Source organism: Balaenoptera physalus (assembly GCF_965194825.1).
Source record: "Balaenoptera physalus genome assembly, chromosome: 5".
NCBI classification, from domain to species: Eukaryota; Metazoa; Chordata; class Mammalia; order Artiodactyla; family Balaenopteridae; genus Balaenoptera; species Balaenoptera physalus.
Window position 1 is genome coordinate 84,406,375 of NC_138884.1, and position 23,829 is coordinate 84,430,203.

Sequence of the window (23,829 nt, forward strand, 5' to 3'; positions counted from 1 at the left end):
AATAGAAAAAGAAATATAAATGGTGAACAAACATATGAAAAGATGTTTAAACTCATTTATAGTTAAAGACTACAGATCAAAGCAAAGAGGTTTTTTTTCTTTTTTTTTTTCTCCCCACTTAGCAGAGTGGAAATTTTAAAAGTTTGATGATATCCAGAGCTGACATAGGCATGGAGAGAGAAAGAGGCTCTCTTATATACTTTGCAGGGGGCATACACTTTTCTGGAAGATAATTAGGCAAGTTGCCTGAAAATTTCAAAAGCACATGTCTTTTTATTCAGCAGTCCCACAGCTCAGAATCTACCCTGTGGAAATGCTTTCAAATGTTCATCAAGACATACATACAAGGATGTTCACTGGAGCATTTAAAAAATAATATTCAAAAACTAGAAATAACTGGAGCACTCATTCATAGAGCATTAGTTTTCAATTATGTTAAGTCCACACAATGGGATTGTATGCAGCTATTAAAGAGCCATTAAAAAGAATGAGGAGAAAGAAAATGCTATATGGAAAAATTCCCAAGATATATTATTAAATGAAAAACAACAGCAACAAAAACTAAGTGCCACTGTGGCTATGTCATTACCTTTGTGAAATAAAAACCAATACAGGTAGGTGAGTCACACACATATGCATCTGTGTGTGTGTGTGTGCACACGCATGTGCGTGTATACATACATTCTGCTCCTCTCCCCAAGACATTATTAGAAAGTGATTATGTGGTTAAATTTGAAGAGGTTCACTTTTAATTTGGTATCTTTCTAAACAATCTAATTTTTCTAACCTTTTACCACTTATAACTTCTATTTATTTATTCTTTTGAATATTGATATTGGTTATCTAGGCAGAGAGATAATGAGCCTTTTTGCTTTCTTAGTACCTTAGTATTCTAAAAAACATCCTAGTAAAATATCGCATCAAAAATGTTAAAGAAAAAATCATATCTTTAATCTACCTCCAATCACCTTATTTTTCATCTTACAGGATAATTACAGGAACTCTATGGTTCTTGTCTTTAGATTTGGAATCAAAAGCAGTTAGTGGCCTTTATATTTGTATACACAACAGAAAAATTGCTGACCTAGAACTGAAAAGCTAATTTCCAAAAGAAATGACAACGAAACACCCAGCTTCTCAATTAAAATGAAAATCTGGATGAAAGCAGGTCACTGTTATCCAGAGGTGAGTTCAGGTTTGTTCTCTGCTGGCATTCTTCAAGCACTTCAAATTATGAAAGAAATTCAGATTTACAGCACTTTTCAAATCTGGTTCAAGAGGCCATCAACCTAACAGCGCCCTCTTCTGGTTCCGTGACTCACATTCAGCAGGTCATTGAGGTTGCAGGAAAAAATCCAATTTATGTTAGATGATAGAAAAAAAATCACTTTGAATCCTGAGACAAAAGGGTGTAGTTTTCCTTTTTAATGACTAATAAGAACCTGATGTATAAAAAAATAAATAAAATAAAATTCAAAAATTAAATAAAAAAAAGAGAAGAGCATTGGCACAAGAAGAGAAAATAAAAGAATATTCTTCAAAAGTAAAAAAAAAAAAAAAAGAAAAAGAAAAAGGAGGAAGCCCCCAATTTCTCCTAACATTATCGTTTTTTTTTAATTTGCCATAAATGTTGGATACATGTATATCTATAACTGATTCACTTTGCTGTACACCTGAAACTAACACAACGTTGTAAATCAACTATATTCCAATAAATTTAAAAATAAAATAAATAAATAAATAAATAAATAAATAAAATAGATAGCTAGTGCAAAGCAGCCACATAGCACAGGGAGATCAGCTCGGTGCTTTGTGACCACCTAGAGGGGTGGGATAGGGAGGGTGGGAGGGATAAAGAAGAAAAAATCCCAAACAAACAAAAAAACAAAACAAACACAAATATAGTTTAAGCAAAATATAATTATTATATATTATACATGTAGATATGTATTTGTATATACCTGTATATATATTTATGGTATATATATGGTATACTATTACCCCATATTTTATATGTATAATACATAGTATAAAAATTAATATCAATATTTTGTATATACATATAAAATACATATAAAATAGTCCAGGTTGATGGCAGCAGCTCTAAGTTGGAACCGTTTTGACCTCAAGTCAAATGTTTATCATGGATCAAAACCACCTGGGTTTAATTTTTATTTCCCATCATTTTGTTAAAAGAGGCATATATTTCTCTGAATTTATGAAATCTATAGCTATAAAACAACTTAATTTCAATTTTCACTCTTAAAATCTTCAGTCTTGCAGATTTAGAAACCCACATAAAAAGACTGTAAAAATGCCACTTCACTTACTTTGAGAAATAATAAAAAATTCTTGAATTTCAAACTCCAGATCTTTGCTCATATTTTTTTTTTTAAAAAGAGTTTTTGACTGACGAATTTGCATAGAAGAATCACCTGCTGTCTAGGTCATGCACCAGAAGGACTATACTTAGGATGGAGAGTGAGGAAGGATTCAGAGGCTAGCCACTGGCTAGTTTCAGATTTTCTAAACAGCAGCTGGGCAACAGCACCCCCTGGTGGCCCCCCCAAAATAACATTAACTTTCCGTGGCAGGAGACCCAGACATGAGATGGGAGGGCGGGCTCCTCAAGGGGGCTTCTCTGATTAGTATGTACTAAGGTATTTTGGAGGGGGCAGGGATTCACAGAGAAGTAGAACCCACCATCTGTCTCTCAAAGAATTTTCAATTTAGTTGGGAACAAGCCCACATTATGCCATGAAACTCCTGAATGGAGGCATGTAGATATTGAGGAGTTGGTGCTTGATTTGATGAGGAGTGGAGAGCTATTCTTCAGAGGTGAAACACCCTCCAAATGCTACTGGTCTTCTAAAGAGATGCCTCAACAAATAAATAGGGTTTCAGAATTTATAGCATCCCTGCATCTCACTGAAATCTCTACGGTGAGCTCAGGCAATGTCTCAAACTTGGTTTACATTTTTTACCTGCTGGTGTATTAATGCATTTCTGGATAAAAAGAATTAGTCCATGTTAGAGCAGTAACTTCCAGTAAGAAACAAGCGGTAAATACGGGATTATTTCGTTATCATTTCTTTTACCTGGATGCTAATATATCTTTCCTTCAGTGTAGGAGTATCAACTGATGGGGAGTAGTTGAATTCCTAAGCTAGGTCTATGAAAGGCATATATGGTTGCACTCATTCATCTCAAGGTATTTCCCCTCAGGACTTACTTCTGGATCGCACGTAGCAGTCATTACAGTTTAGAAGACCATTTCGAATCCTAACATCCGTCCCACTCACTGCATCTCCAAGCTGTCCTTTACAAATTCCACACTATAGGGTAGAAAGAACAGAAGTTATAAGGTGCAAGAGGAATTGTTCCCTTATAATGCTTAGTTATTGTTCACATGAATAGTACAGTAATCACTTCTCCAACCTCCACGTTTGTTGCATATCTACTATGTATTAGGTGCTGCACCACGACTTGACTTCCAGCAACAATATACTTCTAGCGTTTTATCCTAACTCCTGGCATTTTTCAGAGAAGGACACCAGTTCAGAGAGGTTAGCTGACTCGTCCAAGGTTGTGAACTTGGTAAGTGGTATCGGGTTGATCCCAAAGCCTAGGCACACCGATTCTCAATCAAGATGGAAGAACCGTTTTAAACAGATTAAATCCTAGTGGTTTTAAATGAACACATGGCCAAGGAATGATCAATATATATTGAAACTTGTCTCTGAATAATCTTCAAATGCTTTTTAGCGTTGTTGGTAAGTTCTACCCGACCAAAATGACTGGGAAATAACTATTCCACTTTATGTTTCCACGTTAAAGGCAGTGATACCAAGTCAGCCTGAGTGCAGAAGGAGACTGTGGGGTACACTGTCCTGGATGAATCAGAGAACATGCCAGTTCTCTGGCATGTTGGTTCATGCCAGCCTACTGTGGGGGGATCTTGACCCAGCCCAGGAAACAAGGGCCAGCCCCAGACTGATGCTCTAAGGTCATCTCAGGCAGAGGGAGCCTTCATCCAAATTATGTTACAAGCTGCATCTACGCAGAAGGGTAGGGGATAAATCTAAGAGGTGATGTACCTTAGAGCATCAGGTCAGCTCCAGGAAGTGAATGACTAGAGAGAATAAAGGCCTTGACAGCTAAGAAGACAAGTCCCCTATCTGTTGAGAGTCTGCAAACACTCTTTGCCACCTTGATTATTCTGAGTTCTGGTAAAGTTTCTGAGAATAAACTGTGGTGTTGGAACATATTATCTTGGTATTAGTATGATTTTTTTAAAAGTATGAAGCCTCCAGGGACTTCCCTGGCGGTCCAGCGGTTAAGACTCCATGCTTCCAATGCACGGGGCAGGGGTTCGATCCCTGGTCGGGGAACTAAGATCCCACATGACACACAGCGTGGCCAAAAAAAAAAAAAAATAGTATGTAGCCTCCAAACATTCCCAGACAATTTAGGATATACATTACCTATGTTAATTTTATAATAAGAATATTGATAAATGGAGTCTAATTAAGTATCCATATTGCATTTTGTCCATCAGTTTTGCTTTCCAGTGATTACTGACATTATTAAATTAATAACTTTGGGACAACCTCACTCACTTTCTCTTAGCTTATAGGTAAAGTGGAAGTTATTTTAAACCCATGCAAGTTTACTTTATAGCTGAGGGGGCTACTAATGAGAAACAGGACAAATCCAAGAAGGACACAGAAAGCATGTTAGGGTTATAAAGAGAAAGAAATGATTCTTTTTCAGAGATAGAGGTTTGGCTTCAAAATTATATATTATCTGAAACATGTCCATGGGTGAAAAAAGGAAATGCTGATATAGTCTGACTTGTAAATATTATAATAAATCAGGCATAAGTGGTTCGTTCACCTGCCTGTTGGCAGGAGATTTGGGACTAGAATTTAGTCCTCCTCATTTTCAGTTATTTATTAATTCATTCATCTAAAAATATTTATTGATACCATGTCCACTGGGTACAGAGGATATAGTGGTGAGCCAGACAGACGTGGTCCCTGCCCTTATGGAGCTTCTAGAGAGCAGATGATAATTAAACAATTCAACAGTGAGCGATAAGGACCACGAAAGATTCTATAAGGCAACTTGACTTAGTGTGGTAAGCAGGTCAGCTTCTCAGAGGGAGTGATATTCAGTCTGTGACTGCAGACATACTCGTTTGGAGACCTACAAGTTAGCAACTAGCTGTAACCACTTAATTGACAATCTTCCATTATGTCAAAGACCAAAAATCTTTGAATTGAGTCTCAAGAGTTTGAGAAGCAGCAAAGATGTTACATTCCAAATAAATCCATCTGGCCTTAAAAGACTCAGAAGCATCATCGCCCTCCAGGGTGGCTTTCTCAGCTTCCTGCTAAAGTATATGCTCTTTAGCAACGAAGAATGGTTTTATAAAGACACGTCGCACAAATCTGTTTTGCCTCCTCTAACCCGACATCCCAGAGGGATGCGTGATAGGAGAGTTTCACCCTGAAGGATGGACTCCACGCACACTTCTGTACAACCTAGAGTCAGGGGGCCCTCACAAGCAAAGGCTGTCAGGATTTCCAGGAGGTAGTCACTCAGCACAGAACGAGGCCAAAAGACATTATGAGACTGTACTCAGGCAGAAGAGAGATGAATACATACCCTAAAGCACTGGATGTGAAAATAGAGATCGAGGGTCTCGATGATCATGGCAGCTCCTTTACCCAATGGAAGCCCACACGAAGAGCACAGCTTCTTCCCACTTATAGACCTAAGTTGCAAAATATACGTCATAATAAAATGTTCCGTTTAGAATCGTTGGTCACACACACTAATATGGAGCCTCACGCAAAAATAAATAAATAAATAAAACATGAGTTTTTAAAATGTTTATACCATAAGTGAAACAATTACTGAACTGATAATGAGCAGGAATTAAGCATTAGATATAAGATGCAGACAATTGATAGATTAAATACAACAGGCCTCCACTGTGGCATGGAATTCTCTGTGTGGGTGTGGGTGTGGGTGTGGGTGCGGGTGTAGGTGTGTGTGTTAGTTGTTATAAAAAGTTTGCGTTGTAGTCTATTCAACCACAGTGATCAAGTGCCTTGAAATGATTTAATGTATTTATCATATGTTTTCTTACGTCCTAAAAGACAATCAAGTTTAGCTTTACTAAGGTTTTAATGTTGTGTTAAATTTTTCTATAATTGGTGCATTGGCCCACTAGGGCATTTCTTTTTACCTGTTAAAAATTTTGTTGTTGTTGTTTAAAAATAAAGAGGAAATTGTGATACAGCCTAACAGGTATCAGGCAGATATGGGATCAAATCCCTGCTCTGATACCAAGTTCTGTGATCCGGTATGAAGAACTCACATTGGGTTTGCATTCCACCTGGCTCAGACAGGATGGCTGTGCTGTAAGGCAGCTTTCCCACAGCTAAGATCGGATTGCAATGATGCCGATTGTCGGGAAAGCTCTTGGAGTTACACAAGAAATTTTAAAATATGCAATATCATTTGGAAGCAAAGAGAGGGACAGAAGAAACAGAAAGACAAGAGAAAAAAGGAAGAGTCGCCCTTAGCAAACTCTATTTATTAGGATTTCCCTCTTATCCAGTAGTTAAATGAAATTTCTAAATCAAAGAAAACCTTGGAGTACTCAGTCATTTGTCTCTCCAGGGACTGGGAGCTCAGGCAGCTTTTAAGAATATCATGGGGCCTAATTAATGTCCAGAAGCAATCATTAGAGAGCTCGCGGAGAGTAAAAGGAAGGATGAAGTTTCATTTCTCAGCGCCCGCCTGGTTCACTGTAAGAGCCATCAGCGGATCCCGCCTAGAAGGACCGAGCCGTCTTGGAGGGAAAGGCGCCGACTTAGGAGCCCGGCAATTGTCTGGTGGATTTTCTTATTAGATTGCAGGTTCTGCACAATGTAATTAAAGCCCTATGGCCACAGCCGCGCCAACGTCACACACTTGGCTCTTTCGACTGTGGGCTGATAAAATCTTTAGGCAGATGGGGATGTGTTCTTTCCTCCTGCCTATGTGTGTGTGTAGGAAGAGACATGGACGGACAAATCCCTCACAACCCTCTGGCAAGCACTAATTTGGTTGCGATTGTGCTCAGCAGGCTCTAGCCAAAACAAAGCAGCCTCAGAAAGGCTTGCTGACCTCTTGTACCTGTTTGGTGACTGGCCAGGAGGGGTGGAGGAGCAAGGGGACAAGTGCCCAGCCTGGAAGTTCTCTCGAGGGCTTTGCCTGTAACATGGGAAAGGAGCCAAACATCATGACAAGTAAAGAGAAGCCCAATCCCACAAGGAAAGGCTTTTTAGATAAGGAAAAAAAAAAAAACACCCCACTTCCTTGGCAACCAAATAAAAGACCACAGTGTGTCCTAGGGGTCATTTTTTTTTTTTTTTACAAAGGACAAGAAAATTTCCATCTAGCAGACTGTACAGATGCATGATATCAAAACCAGGTTGGCATTGTTGAACAGAAAAACAGAATAGTTTTCTATTCTTTATTTTGGTCAGGCTCTTTGCTAGTTAAAGTTGCACGCCAAGTTAGATATAAAAATTATGGATGGGGTGGGAGGGGAGAGATGAACGGGGGTGTAGGGAAAAGTTCTTAAGGAGAGCCCAGAAATAAAGGGCAGCGCTTAAAGGAGGTATTTTTCAGTGAGGTGCCTTCCACCCCTATTCATAAATTCGTTACGTGACTAGGGATAATGTTCAAAACATCTAATGACCGCTATGTCATTGGGCATCTACAAAGCAGAATGGTTCCCAGCCAGAAGCCCCCAGAATGGTTTTACGGGTGCTGTTGGTTACACATGAGCCCTGCCTGTGATTAAGCTGTCAGTTCCGGGCTCTTGATTTTAAAAGTTAATTTCATTGGTAAAGAAAGGGACAGTAAAGAACAAGGAAAAGAGAAATGCCAGCATAGACATGAACAGAGTGTGAGGCCATCTGTCTTGTAACTGCTTTCAGAATAACTCCCTGAGCCCCTGTTCCCCCAAACCTCCCTCCTCAGACAGAGCTTGTCTTCTCCAAAATATCAGCTTTTCATGGACTATCCTAAAGTATAAGGACCATCACCTTGAAAAATGGTTGAAAATCACCACAATAATCAATAAAAATAACGACTCCTTCTATGTGATTTTACCTTCTATTAATTCTGCATGTCATCTAGACATAGAGAAAAGAAACTGGATAGACATAAGAGAAAAGGGGAAAATAGTTCAAAAGTGTATTGAGAAAAAATGTAACAAGAAAAATAAGATAAAAGGATGAACTTATAAAACAAGTTATCATCATCATCATCACCATCACTGTCATTATCAACACCACTGCCTACAATGTATAGTACTTATTACTTGCCAGGCACAAAACCCTATGAAGTAGGCACTACTATTATTCCCATTTTATACATGAAGAAACTGGAACAGAGAAAGATTAAGTATCTTGCTCAAAGCTCCATGCAGGCAAGTGTCAGAGTCAATACTTTGAATCCAGGTGGTCTGGCTCCAGGGAGAATGATTGGTTAAAGTATAATGAATATTATCTTTTAAAAACTGATTACAAGGAACCTCTGGCTCAAATATGATCTTATCATGGAACTGTGGGTTCACTCTGAATCCCTCTACCACTCAGCCAGACAAGTACTTTGGATAAGTTATTTAATTTCTCTGAGCCTCAATTTCCTCATCTGTAAAATGGGAACAATAACCCAATAATGTTATTGGGAGAGTTCAGTGAGTTAATATATGAAAAGAAGAAGAGAAAGATATATGTAAACCCTTCAACACAGTGCCTATTATATTGACATGTTTCAAAAATGATGCGAACTATTATTACTATAAAAAAATACAATTGTTACAAAATTAGAAGAGAGCCTGGGGTAGTTATTTAAGGGGAGAGAATGATGAGGAGAGGAAACATTTTTTCCTTGAAAGAACATTTGTCCATAGGCTCTGAGACAATTTAAGTCACTTAAATAAATTGCTAATACAACAGACCTGCACATTCTTTCCAATGTTTAGATTTGTGGGTTAAAAACATTACTTTGTCTCTTTTTTAAGTTGCCAAATTCAGACTAAGTATTTACTTGCCAGGAAGATTGTTCCAAACTTCCATAAATATTTGTTACCTTGTCAATGACAGTCAATGGAGAGAAAGCACAAAAATGCTGCTAACATCCTGCCATCTCACACTTTTTCACTTTTCCCCCTTCTTAGTCAATTAAAAAAAAAAAAGAAATTCCACACCCATCTTATTTGGTTACTCACTTCCGCCTTTCACTCGGAGACTCAATCTGATGGTTAATGCTTTTGTCCAATGGGAGGGTTTTTGGCTTCACATCTTCCAAAATGTGCATTGGTGGGTTTGATACCTGCTGATTTCGGGATGGATCTGAGGCCAAGTAAAGAACATACACTTAGTGCTCAGTAAAGTTGCCACCTTAGTGCTTAGTGATCACATTTCTTTAAAGTGCTAATGCCTGCTGAGGGCTCACAGTGATTTCATGGAGCCTCCGGACCGTGCTGTTTAGCATAAGCTGGAAGAGAAACTTGCAGCCAGCAGAGGTCATATCTGTCTGGATGATGGGGTGGGGAAGGGGTCTTACAATAATTGAAACATGGGGGTTGGTTTTCTCCATTCTTACCCTGAGCTAGCTGTGGGTTCATCCCACAGGGTGAGGCCCCAGCTTCTGCATCCAGCTGGAGGTCCTGATAGATTCCTTTCAATGCAGGGTTCTCAGAATGAGTCAAGACTCCTTGAGTTAGGCTGTTAAAATAACAAATATATTTCAGAACAGGAATAAAAGCAACTGAACTAAAATTATTGATCTTATCCCTCAGGACCGATTACAATACGAAAAAAGAAATGGGGCTAAATAAATATTTATTCTTTTAAAACTAGATTTAAAATGGATTTAGAATACTGTAAGATGCTACGCATTTTCATTATCCAGCAATTTAACAAACCATCATTTCTGATGTCCCCTCTACCTCCTTGTCCACAAAATTCTTCATTCTAATCATTTCAAGGGGTGCCAGAGCTAAATGCAATCTCCCAGATTTTCACAAGAGAGGACTTATTGTGGAAAATATTTGGGCCACATGGGGCTTCGGCAGCCTATGGTAATTCACTGGTCCTTTAGTAGCTTCTATGTGCAAAGAAAGGAGAGATGGAGGAGATTTTTTCAAGGTTTCTGGCGACAACAGGGACTGTCTGGAGAACGAGCAGTAATTCATGGAAAATGCTTATTAGCATCCTTCAAATATTCCTGACTAGTGGCTTTCATTTCAAAAACTGGAAAGTCTCTTTAAATAGTGTTAACTGGAAACAGGTGTGCTGTTCCAAGGGCTCTGCAGGCTCTGGACATGGGCCCCAAGCTCTAATATCTTACAATTCACCGAGTCTCCTAGCTGATGAGCATAGGAGAATTCTCAGTGCAAATCCCACCAGAAGAGCTCAGCTCCCAGACAACCTTTCAAATTGGCCAGTCTTTGAAAATGATACTTAGATAGCCTTTTGTGTCTTTGGGTCCCTCTGAGGATGCTGTGTGGGTACCCACGTGTGTATGCACACACACACATGCATGCACACTTTCCAACATCTATCTGATATATCGGAGCCCCAGAGGCAAACATCTGTATCATAAAGAACTTGCTGGTGGCAGAGCACTGCCAGCCTCTTGGGTTTCTGCAGGTCCCTTTTAGGTCAGGCATGGGGTCGCATCAATAAACTCACTACAGTCTGTACCTACAACCAGATTCTGCTCCAGTCTGAGCTAGCTCTGAATGCTCCAGGAGTTTCTGGGTATCCTGTTCTGATCTCCCATGGAACATACTGGAACCCATGGGGTAGGGGGATTACCCATGACCAAAGGGTTTGTTGGCTATCCTTTATATTATCACCCAGAGTAAACATGGCTTCTCACAGGTCAGAGGATACTAATGGCAAAGTTCAGGTCCATAGTCAAACCACCGTGAGTAGGACACCACGGCCTCATTTTTTTTTTCTTCTTTTAAATAAACTTTATTTCTGTGGACCAATCTTAGAGTCATTTAAAAAAATTGCAAAGATAGTACAGAGACTTCCCATCTACCCTGCACGCAGTTTCCCCTGTTGTTTTCTGTGAGTATAGTACTTTGGTTACAGTTAATGAATCAGTATTGATATAATATTTTTTTTTCTTTTTTTTTAGTTTTAATTTTTTTTTTAATTTAAGTATAGTTGATTCACAATGTTGTGTTAATTTCTGTTTTACAGCAAAGTGGTTCAGTTTTATATATATATATATATATATATATATATATATATATATATATATATATATACACACACACACACACACACACACACACACACACATATACATTCTTTTTTAAAATATTCTTTTCCACTATGGTTTACCATAGGTTCTCTGTGCTGTACAGTAGGACCTTGTTGTTTGCCCATTCTATATATAATAGCTTACATCTGCTAACCTCAGCTTCCCACTCCATCCCTCCCCCAACCCCCTTCCCCTTGGCAACCACCAGTCTGTTCTCTATATCTACACCACAGCCCCATTTTAAACTCTATCCCTCCAGACACATTAACCATTTCAGGTGAGTGGTGTTTAGGTTTGGGACTTTGAATTGACAACATGCTCCGTTGGTGATCTATACTGTCTCCCCTCATTTAAAAAAAGGTTTCACCTATTTAAAAATAAGGCTATTTATATTCAATAGTATAAGGACACTGACTTTAGAGCTATTAGAATGTCTTCAAGAGATAATATATGTATAATGTATCATTGGAATGATAATTTCAAAGCTGAATATGATTTGCCTTAGTGATGGGTGCCCTTCCTGGGAGTGAAGGGGCACAGCCCGGCTTTGCGCATATGGGTGACAGCCTGGAACGGTTCATACCTGCCCTTTTCCTCCAGTGGGTCACCTTCCTTAGTCTTAAGCAATGAGCCACTGTTATCCCCCTGGAATGGTTTCTTCTGTCTTGTCTTTTGTTCTTCCTCTTGACAGTTTTCCAAGTCCATCTTATTCTAATGGGGAAAACAAGGATAATCTTGAATATAATTTTTAAACACACTGGACAATACTCATGTCTGGCCATGGAATATCTGAAGCATTTTCTCAATCACATTGACTACAATTTAAAGAACAGTCGTTCGTTCAAATTAACTGACTAGTAACTGATTTCCAATGATTTGAAATGAACATGTAACCTGGCTCTCTCTCAAAAGTTATCATAAAAGGGAACTAACTGGCTAGAAAACCCATCTTTCAAAATAAAACAAAGTCATAGGATTGCTTATTTCAGGACAAGTGGCATTTGAGTGCCCGTGGGTTATTTCAAAATGCAGATTATGTAGTGTAACCTTTAAAAATTGTATAAAAAAAATTTTAAAAATTTTAATGTTTAATTTAAATTTAAAAAATGTAAATAAAAAACAAGCAGAAACTAACACACCATTGTAAAGCAATTATACTCCAATAAAGATGTTAAAAAAATAAAATAGAAATAAAAAACAATACACTTCAAATTTTGATATTTGAAAATGGCTGGTAAACATCGAAAAATTTTTGGACAGTGTAGAATTCCTTTGATGATAATACATAAATAACTTATTTTAAAGTCTAGAAAATCCTTCATAATTATCATTGCAATATATGAAAGAGACATGAAAGATTTGGCTTTTGTGATAATCTTTGTATATAACAGCAAAGATAAGCAATAATTTGAGCTTCCTGAGTGACCATGCAATATCAAATTTGGTGAATTACTTTTGTACAATCTTCATTTGTATTAAGTTAAAATTGGATAATTTAAAAATTTTAGTGTATTGCATCATGTATTAATTGACTACAGAAATGACTAATATGACATATACCCAAGTGATATTATGTTTATTGCAAAATGAATTTATTCTGTTATTATACCATCAAAAACTAAAATGCAGATTATGGACTGTCCAGGTGTTGGTATGACCTCTGTCCACTACCTCCATGACCTTATTTGGGGGATATGGAGGTTGACCAGCCTTTCTGGACTCTCTCCAGACCCTGAAGACACACATATATATATATTCATATGGAATTTTAAGAGGGATTCAGAAGAAACTTTCATGGAGGCCGGTGAGAGTGTACTGTTGGCATCCTGCTGCTAACATCCAGTGCAAAGGGATGTATGGTCTGGCAGGGAGAAACATACGTCTGCTAAATGAATGAATGATGGGCATTTAGAAAGACATTCCAGCACATGGCATCACTAACCAGGGTCTTGCCAACCAGTGCAGAGACTTTGGTTTCCAGCCTGCAGGGGCAGGGCTGGCCTCAGTAATATGTTTACTGCTCTCAGGGATTGACTCTAGGGTTTCACTACGTCAATGACAGTATGATGGGGTACAATGGCCACGTAGTAGCTGACATGATTCTAGAGAAACAGCTAGCCCTGGATTTAGACTGGTGGAAAACTTGGCCTTGTGGTTTAGTACTTCTATTTTAGTTTTCTTATTTCACGAATTCCTTTTAATCTATGGTCTTACCATTGTCCCACTGCCTTCAGTCACAGAGGAGGATGTAGACAGCTGGTCTGCAGAACTTGAAGAAATAGTAAATGGAACCACAGTGTCCTCAATTATTTTGCGCTCCTAGGGGAAGGACAGGAATTAATGAAAGGGGGAGAAAGGATAAATCATATTTGTCAAGAGAAAAGTGTCATTAAAGAAATTTAGGGACAAACATCAGAATTACGTGCAAACAAGCAGGGCATAAAAAAAGGTCTTACTTTTAAAAAGCATGTAAATCAGATAACATGCTCTATGGGCAATGATTTAGAAATTAGCATTTAATTTAGAAAAACAGAGTCTTTGCAAGTTAATTAGTTAGTGTGATTTAAGAGGCCCAATTAGAAATGCTATTAGGGAAAGTATTATGCACAAAAATTATTGTTGAAGAAAAAATTCACAACAATATTAATCATAAACAGATTTTGGATAATATACATAAAGTGTAGTTTCAAATTCTCGAATGTGGTCTGGTTTGTTCATCTAAAAATGAAACAAACAAAACCAAATTCTCCTCCCTTCTAAATCTCTTTAGTACCATACAGTGAATGCAGTAGTAAGGATTCACTTAGCCTTGATATCAAAATTATCCTCATAAAAATTAATATTAATTCACTACTACCAAACATGCTTGCCTCAAACAAACACACAAATAAACAAATTGATACTTTCATGTCATCTAAGACAAATCAAGAATCTGACTTTTGTGACTAAAGAAGAGATACAATTCTATTCTCCCCCTTGACCATGACTCAACACACCCTCACCACAAGCTAAACTTGGAAGAGTAGTGGTCTTTTACAGCCTATAGGATAGGACTCTTTTAAAAGGTTGATAGGGCTCTGTTGTGAGTAAAGAGAATCAGACATGCCCCATGGGTACACATAGCACAGACAGAGAAAGTGCTGATAGACTTTGAGGAATCAGGGCTTCAGGGTCAAATTCCTTCCGGGGAATTTCCTACCTCCTCATAGTATCTGCGTTCTTCCTCTTCCACCTCCTTTTGGGCCTTTTCCCACTCTTCTTTCAGCTTGTCCTGCTCCTTCTGGTATCTCTCCTGTTATGGAATTTCCATAGATTGTTCTGAACGGACCAGTGCATACATCATTGGGACTTTTCCCCCCGCTAAACCATCACGTACAATGTGTTGCAAGACTCTCTTCTTGCCGTAACGTTCTGAAGCTAACCCATTCGTGCACCAAAAGGGGAATACCATTTTGTGGTACTCAGACATGTTAGGGACATAAAAATCCAACAGAGAACAATCTTTTCTGCTGTGGGTGTTTCATAGAATTGTTCTTCAGATATATGAGTAGGCATTTGCTTATGGAAAGAGAAAAGATGGAAAGATTCTAAACTCTTTCTTAACTTGGGTTTTGTCCTTAGAGGTAGGTTAAACCAATAGCTTGCTTTTACTGGGCCCTTCAGAGATGAGTTTTGCCATTCCACTAATAGAAATATGTTGCTGCTGGGAGAGTTTAATAAAAGATTAAAAAAAAAACAAACCTCGCAGGTTTACAAGATAGATGATGGAGAAAGGTCCAAAGTGGACAAGACGATAATTAGCTGAGTGGCTGAATTACTCTTTGCTTGTGGCCATTCTACTAAAATGGAATCTTCCTAACTTTAAGTCCCCCTGAATTAAGAGTAGCTTTTAAACAGCCCATTAGAAGGCTTTGATATCAGAACTGCTATTATTGTTTTCAGAAAAAAATATGACACTAGTCACCACTTCCGGAGAAAAAAATAAAAATACTCTGAATAGGATAAGGATGTAAGGATAAAGAGAGCTTTAAAAATGTGACTGGAGTCCCTGACAGCTGACTAGAAGAAATGAATACATGGAAATTAAAACGAATGCTTAAGATGAGAACTGACACCCCTGGATGCCTTGAGAATGGCATCCCTGACATGACAGAGACAAAGGAATTGCTGGAACATACTACGCACAGTCAAATATTTTAGGTTGATTACTGTCAGTCCTCTCTCTGAGGCTAACATGAGTCTGTGCTTCCATCTTCTTGGGGAAGGCACTGAGAATTCCTCCAGGTATTACCTGTTATGTTATTATCTTAGGAGCAAAAGGGCTTTATGGGATTGTCTCAAGCCTAATGTTCCTATTAATACTCTGGCCAAACCACTGTTGGTCAACTCATGGTAGGCTTTTAAACTTCAGCTAAAAATTTTGTTATAAAACCTAATATTGTAAAGTTTTAGAAAGAGACTCCAAGGGCCTTCAGAATAGAGGGAACAGACCTTAAAACTTTACAGAAGATGAAAAACAAGCAAAGCTTCTTACATTTATTGGTTCTAGGAGCTTATATCACATGTTTCCCTCACCAAGAGGATGAACTGATGATACAGGGGCCAAAGATGTGGTATATCTGTCCACACACACACACACACACACACACACACACAGAGACACCTTTCCTTCTCCATAAACACCTTGCCCCCTAAGCCCACAACCCACACCTAAAACCACGGCCACCTTTCAAAGTATAACAGACACAGCACCACCATGGGAAACACAGGCCGTCTTCTTTACTCTGTGGAATTTCTGACTCCTGGTGGAATGGGCATCTGACTTCCAAGAGAATAGCAGATGACCAGGGCTGGTCTGTGGCCTCCCAATGGACCTAAATGTCCCAACAGCTCTGGGACTTTGCTGAACCTAGTTCTTACTAAGAACTAGATTTTGGTATTGAAGGTTTACTCCTATGTAATTTTGAAAAGTGTCAAACTTAACGGGCAGACCTAGAGCCACACTACAATTAATTATCTAGCTGACCCTTGCTCCCCACCCCTGGGAATTAAGCCAAAGGATTAGAACAAAAAGATAAGAAAAAAAAGTAAAATAAACTTGCATTAAGCATTGCTTTCTACACATCAGCAGAAAAGTCACAAAAATAAATGAGATTTAACATTCTTTTTCTTTATGACTTTTGGTAAAATCAATACCATTGGGAGTATAGGGGAAAGAACATGAGTTTTAGAGTCACCCAAGCTTGGATTTGAAACGAGGCTCAACATTTATTAGAGGTATGACCTTGGGCAATTATTTAACTTATTTTGAGCCTTAATTTCTTCAATTGCAAACTGAGACCAATAAGACATACTTTGATGAGTTTTATGAGAATGAAGTTAGGTAAAATATGTCAAGCACCTACAAATATGCCAGTTCTGGCACACCCCAAATGCTCAGCATAGGTTAGTTTCTAAGGTTACTAGATTACTTTTTGAAGCTCTGTTGCTCCACAAAACTGGGATGAAACAAGTAGGAGCATGATAAGTTTACTCCCAGAATTTTTCTAGAATTGAAAGTTAGGAGCTTTTGCTCAAAGATGGAGCAAACATTTCTACTTAAGGAAGAAGACCTAGGTCAACTTTTATTTCACATGTATGCTATCAAATAACTTTCTGATAATCCCTTCCCACCCCTAGTTGGACTGGAATTTGATTGGCAGCGAACAAGGTGATGAGTGGGTGGGTTGTCCCTTAATCAATACTTGGATTTTTTTTCTAAGTGAAATACTTTCTCCTTATGTTCATCAGTGTAACCTCTGGTGGCAGGAATTAGACTCAGAGAATTCTGTCTCATGGACACCAAAGGAACAGACTTAGACTCAATGACTTCTGAGGAGAAGCTGATTCCATGTATTTCCTGGGCTAAACATCTATTTAATACAGCAGAAATTAAGAGAGCATCACCAAAAAGAAGAAAAAAAAAAAAAAAAGCAGCAAACCCAGTCCTACCTGGAGCAAACGTTCCTGCTCCTGTTGCCATTTTTCCTGTCGCCTGCGTTCCTCTTCCGGGTCCCATGCCCACAACTTCAACTGTTTAGAATATAAAACCATGATCAGAACTGAGCCGTGTCCTCAAGGCCAGGCCAGGACAAGGGGCACAATTAGCTCACGGTTTGACACCCAGACGGACACACAGAAGCAGAAACCTTCCCGTATCTAAAGGTGCTCTTTGTTGGCAGAAACCACTTTTTTAATCTTAGTCCCTCTTTGGTTTACTTCCAATATGCTGGTATGATTCTGTGAACCTTTTCGGAGCTAATGAAAACGCAAAGTAATCAGCCACTGGCATGGGAAGGCTTTTGCTCTGTTTCTCTTAGAAGTGATTTCTTAAATGTATTCACGCTCCTAAGCATAAGATACTCATTCTGCATGTTGATCCTGGGTCCAAGAAAATAGGAATGTTTATTTCAGCAGAACTGCATTTTGTGAGAAGTGGTGTTTGCTGTGCTATAGAACTAATCTTTTATACTGCTATTATTGCTTTTCCATCCCAGCTTTCTCTAAAGTGGGATCATTTAACTCACCAGTGTTCACCCGCATCACCAGAGATCCAGGCAAGGGGAGTTCCTGATCAGGGCCCACAAAACAAACATTCAAACCCACAGACTTTGGTTTTTTTGGTCTTTTAAAAAAGGTTTTTGTGATTTTGAGAACCAAGTAAGTAAACGGGAATAATGGGAGAAGGATGCATGAACCAAAGTGGGCACCCAGGCCACGGAATATGAATGAGATTGAGAGGGTCCAAGGGGGAAGAGAAATCACAGCTGGTCCCTGGGAAACCAGCAAAAGTGGGGAGGTTGATGTGTTTAAAGTTGGCCTCCCTTGTCACCCAGAGTAGGTGCTGAGGCAATTCAGGCTCCCCGATAACTGTGCTTCTTCCCTTCTCTCTGTTCTGATGGGATAGTTTTGGCAGGCACTTAGAACTGTCTGGGAATCCTGAGGGAAAGAGCAGGGTGAGGGTGAAGGAATTGGGGAGGAGGGGGAGAGTCTGGGGCAGGGTGCGGGGCAGGCAGACTCTACCTACTCTGGCTGCCTGCAAAGCTGGACAGAGTCAGTCCCATCCAAGGTTTAGATGGGTCTAGTTACTGCCCAAGATAGCTGGGCCAGCCCACCTCCCCTGCCCTGCCCCCAGTGATCCAGGCTACCACTCAGATGCACAATGGCTGGCCCATCCAGGGAAGTCGCCAGACTGAGAATATGAGCCAGGCCATGGCTGTTGCTCAATTTTTAACATTATAAGTATCTATAGCTTTAATGTATTTAGACATGTGAAATGTGGGCCTCGGTGGATACTCTTGCTGTGGTTCCTGCAAATGGTAGGGATGGTCACAAAAAGTCAGAGAAAGGTGGGCAAATCAGGGAGGGAAATGTATTTCCTATATGCCACTCTTGGGATTCATGCTGCATATCTGCATATGAAAGCCTCTGACAAGTTATGCAGGAGAAAAACTATTTTATTGTATAAAATCCAGAGTTTCCCAAATTTCCTTGGATGACCATAAAATGTCATGGGTCCCAGGTGGAACATTCTCCTGGAATTAATGGAGTTGGAGGTTGGCTCCACTTGGCATTTTCCTAAGACTTGGAAGCAGTTTAAATGTTCAGACCCTCTCTCAGGGGCATGGCCCTTCTTTGACTTTTGAGGAAAAGGGTGTGGTAATGTGAATAAAGCTATAGGGAGCCCAGTGGGGAAAGTCCAACAGCAGGAAAATAAGAGCAACAATTAGAAATTATTTAGTTAATTTTCAGGTTTCCCTAGGTTGTAATGGCAAGAGTAAGTCAGGAGTAAGCAGAAACAGGAGGGAGAAGTGTGGGATATGGGGATTGAGCACAGAAGAAAATATGGAATATTTGTTAAAAAGCAAGAGAGAAAAACAATGAACATTTTCAGAGGAAGATAAAGAGGAAGAGACCATTGTGATAAACAGGAGGGCAAGAGAAGTGGTCATGCTCCTTTTTCGGTGACTATTTGCTGAGCACTTACTTATGACCAGGTGGCGTAGCAGGCGGCCAAGAGCCCCAGCCTCATGGAGCTTACAGCTGAGAGTGGGGATGGGGGTGGTGTTGTGAGGGAGTGACCCATATATAAACGATCCCCAGGAGACAGTGGGATAATTACCATAACAGAGATAGAAAAGTGTCCAGAGAAAGAATGCAGAGCATTTGGCACACTTTGTTCTATAATTTATTTGTTTACAGATCTGGATCTTTCTCTGGCCTAGGGGTTCCTTGAGGGCAAAGAGGGCCCTTTATCCCCCCTAAGTATCTCAAGACCTTGAATTTTTAGGTCTTCAGGAAATGTTCATTGAACAAATAAATGGAATAACTTCATGCTGGGTAATGCATCCTCTTCTCTCCCCTTCGTAGACCCTATAGCTTTGGGCCACTTCACGTCTGGGCAAAACTGCTCCAAGTCTATTGAGTTCAGACTAATCGAATGCTTACTTCCCCTCAACCTTCTCTTATTTTCCAATTTCTTTTAATTTTCCATTCTATGAAGAGCTATTTATCATCAAAAGAACATCAAATTTAGGTGGGTATTTTCGAGAATTCACTTATATAGGTCAGTAATTTCTCTCTTTCTTATTCTATTTTCCATACACAGAAATAAGAATGTATCTCTGTAGGACGCCCTTCCTCTCCATCCCTGCCAGGGGGGACTAGAACAATTTGACATGGTTGTTCCCGTGTCATTTAAAATGGAACTCAATGGGTTATGTTATACTACTCTTCAGATCTGTGCCATGAATGCCAGCCTTGGGGGCCTTCTGGGAGTCCGATCCTCTGTGGATGTACTCAGCTTCCCAACAAACTTAGGATTCCCAGTACTGGCTTAAGACTGAACCTCCACAAATAGCTGGTAGTTCTGGAACATGGCTGGAGATATTGGGGGGGTTTTGTGACAGGTGATGGGTCCCTTCTCCATTCTGCACAGGTACTTAGGAATTCCCAAAGTGAGACAATTTACCTATAGATAAGAATTGGTGTTGGCTATGGTGGGCCTCTTGGATTAGCCACTGGGGAGGATTCATTCATGTACTGGGCACTGTGCTACAGGCTTCTGTGTAATTATTTCAAATAAAGCCCACAACACTCTGAAAGTATTATTATCTCATTGTACAACCAAGGAAGACAAGGTTGAGAGAAATTATACAGCACCTTCAGGGTCATATGGTTAGCAAATCTGTAATCAAAGGTGCAGCAGTGATTATGCGGCTACACCTGGGAGCCTCAGGAAATGCTACAGTTGATTGTGCTACAGTTGATTGGAGAGGAAGGCTCCAAACCAATGCAAATTTCAGAGGGTGAGTATTCCAGGCCCAGCATTGGAAACACTCAGTTCAGAGAAGAGTCAGGTCTACGGAGAATGTCCAGGTATAATTCAGCAGCAAGGAATTTCTACAGTGTCATGTGTCTTGACATTTTAATTAGCAAGTGCTCTTTTTATTTCATCAAAATAAAGAATTGAAAACTAAATGTACAGTTAATATTATTCAAGATACTGATATTCAAGATGGCGGAGGAGTAGGTGGATGTGGAGTTCATCTCTCTCCACATATGCATTAGGAATACATCTACAGATGCAACAGTTCTCATAGAACACCGGCTGAAAACTAGCAGAAGACCTTGGACACCAGAAAGGACGATAAAGATTCCTTCATAACTGGAAGGGAAGCATTTGAGGCTCTCAGAAGAGGGTGAAGCAGCTGATCTGTGGCAGACGGGACAGGTGAGAAATACACAGACGGTCCGTACCACAGCCCTACATGTCCCGGACTGGGACGTGTGTTCACAGGCTGCGCCTCCAAGAGCAGAGGCAGTGAGAGGACGTGTGTGCACTGGTCTGCACGGGGAAGCAGTAGGGACAGAGCCCGGCACCACCTCCTGGTTCTCCCTTTCAGGGAAACCAGGGAAACAAGAACGAGCAAGAGCTTGACAAATGCCTGGCTTTGAATTGGAGACCATTCACCTGCCTATTGTTTCATTCCTGGAAATTTCATTGCAACTAAGTAAGAAAAAAAAATACCTGAAAGAAAGAAAACAAAGAACAAAATACCCCAGAATTCCTAAAAAACAGGCCTTGGTGCTCTGGCCGGGTGTCAGGCCTGAGCCTCTGAGGTGGGAGAGCCGAGTTCAGGACATTGGTCCACCAGAGACCTCTCAGCCCCATGTAATATCAAACGGCGAAAGCTCTCCCAGAGATCTCCATCTCAACGCTAAGACCCAGCTCCACTCAACGACCAGCAAGCTACAGTGCTGGACACCCCATGCCAAACAACTAGCAAGACGGGAACACAAACCCATCCATTAGCAAAGAGGTTGCCTAAAATCATAAGAAGTTCACAGACACCCCAAAACACACCACCCGACTTGGTCCTGCCCACCAGAAAGACAAGACCCAGCCTCATCCACCAGAACACAGGCACTAGTCCCTTCCACCAGGAAGCCTACACAACCCACTGAGCCAAGCTTACCCACTGGGGGCAGACACCAAAAACAACGGGAACTACGAACCTGCAGCCTGTGAAACGGAGACCCCAAACACAGTAAGTTAAGCAAAATGAGAAGACACAGAAATACACAGCAGATGAAGGAGCAAGGTAAAAACCCACCAGAGCTAACAAATGAAGAGGAAATAGGCAGTCTAACTGAAAAAGAATTCAGAATAATGATAGTAAAGATGATCTAAAATCTTGGAAATAGAATGGAGAAAATACAAGAAACATTTAACAAGGACCTAGAAGAACTAAAGAGCAAACAAACAATGATGAACAACACAATAAATGAAATTAAAAATTCTCTAGAAGGGATCAATAGCAGAATAACTGAGGCAGAAGAACAGATAAGTGACCTGGAAGATAAAATAGTGGAAATAACTACCGCAGAGCAGAATAAAGAAAAAAGAATGAAAAGACTTGAGGACAGTCTCAGAGACCTCTGGGACAACATTAAACACACCAACATTCGAATTATAGGGGTCCTAGAAGAAGAAGAGAAAAAGAAAGGGTCTGAGAAAATATTTGAAGAGATTATAGTTGAAAACTTCCCTAACATGGGAAAGGAAATAGTCAATCAAGTCCAGGAAGCACAGAGAGTCCCATACAGGATAAATCCAAGGAGAAACACACCAAGACACATATTAATCAAACTATCAAAAATTAAATACAAAGAAAAAATATTAAAAGCAGCAAGGGAAAAGCAACAAATAACATACAAGGGAATCCCCATAAGGTTAACAGCTGATCTTTCAGCAGAAACTTTGCAAACCAGAAGGGAGTGGCAGGACATATTTAAAGGGATGAAAGGGAAAAACCTACAACCAAGATTACTCTACCCAGCAAGGATCTCATTCAGATTCGACAGAGAAATTAAAACCTTTACAGACAAGCAAAAGCTAAGAGAATTCAGCACCACCAAACCAGCTTTACAGCAAATGCTAAAGGAACTCCTCTAGGCAGGAAACACAAGAGAAGGAAAAGACCTACAATAACAAACTCAAAACAGTTAAGAAAATGGTAATAGGAACATACATATTGATAACTACCTTAAATGTAAATGGACTAAATGCTCCAACCAAAAGACATAGATTGGTTGAATGGATACGAAAACAAGACCCATACATATGCTGTCTACAAGAGACCCATTTCAGACGTAGGGACACATACAGACTGAAATGAGAGGATAGAAAAAGATATTCCATGCAAATGGAAATCAAAAGAAAGCTGGAGTAGCAATTCTCATATCAGACAAAATAGACTTTAAAATAAAGACTATTACAAGAGACAAAGAAGGACACTACATAATGATCAAAGGATCAATCCAAGAAGAAGATATAACAATTGTAAATATTTATGCACCCAACATAGGAGCACCTCAATACATAAGGCAAATGCTAACAGCCGTAAAAGGGGAAATCGATAGTAACACAATAATAGTAGGGGACTTTAACACCCCACTTTCACCTATGGAGAGATCATCCAAAATGAAAATAAATAAGGAAACACAAGCTTTAAATGATACATTAAACAAGATGGACTTAATTGATATTTATAGGACATTCCATCCAAAAACAGGATATTACATTTTCTTCTCAAGTGTTCATGGAACATTTTCCAGGATAGATCATATCTTGGGTCACAAATCAAGCCTTGGTAAATTTAAGAAAATTGAAATCTTATCGAGTATCTTTTCCGACCACAACGCTATGAGACTAGCTATCAATTACAGGAAAAAAATCTGTAAAAAAACACAAGCACATGGAGGCTAAACAATACACTATTAAATAACCAAGAGACCACTGAAGAAAGCAAAGAGGAAATTAAAAAATACCTGGAAACAAATGACAGTGAAAACACGACAACCCAAAACCTATGGCATGCAGCAAAAGCAGTTCTAAGAGGGAAGCTTATAGCAATACAATCCTACCTCAAGAAA

At 39.5% G+C, this 23,829-nt stretch overlaps 1 protein-coding gene across 26 annotated transcripts in view; it reads right to left on the bottom strand.

Annotated features, from left to right (window-relative positions):
• The window catches only part of LIMCH1 (LIM and calponin homology domains 1), a 347,828-nt gene that overhangs the window by 4,995 nt on the left and 319,004 nt on the right, over positions 1-23,829 (bottom strand). For 12 of the 26 annotated variants that reach the window (XM_082464118.1, XM_082464137.1, XM_082464119.1 and 9 more), the window contains 9 exons: positions 17,344-17,424; positions 14,552-14,644; positions 13,567-13,671; positions 11,936-12,063; positions 9,676-9,797; positions 9,299-9,422; positions 7,183-7,269; positions 5,671-5,779; positions 3,233-3,335 (listed from right to left, as the gene is read on the bottom strand). In XM_082464118.1, the coding sequence (XP_082320244.1) occupies positions 3,233-3,335; positions 5,671-5,779; positions 7,183-7,269; positions 9,299-9,422; positions 9,676-9,797; positions 11,936-12,063; positions 13,567-13,671; positions 14,552-14,644; positions 17,344-17,424 (952 nt within the window). The remainder of the gene's footprint in view (positions 1-3,232; positions 3,336-5,670; positions 5,780-7,182; positions 7,270-9,298; positions 9,423-9,675; positions 9,798-11,935; positions 12,064-13,566; positions 13,672-14,551; positions 14,645-17,343; positions 17,425-23,829) is intronic. The other 14 variants (XM_082464140.1, XM_082464134.1, XM_082464135.1 and 11 more) reach the window with 4 other exon arrangements.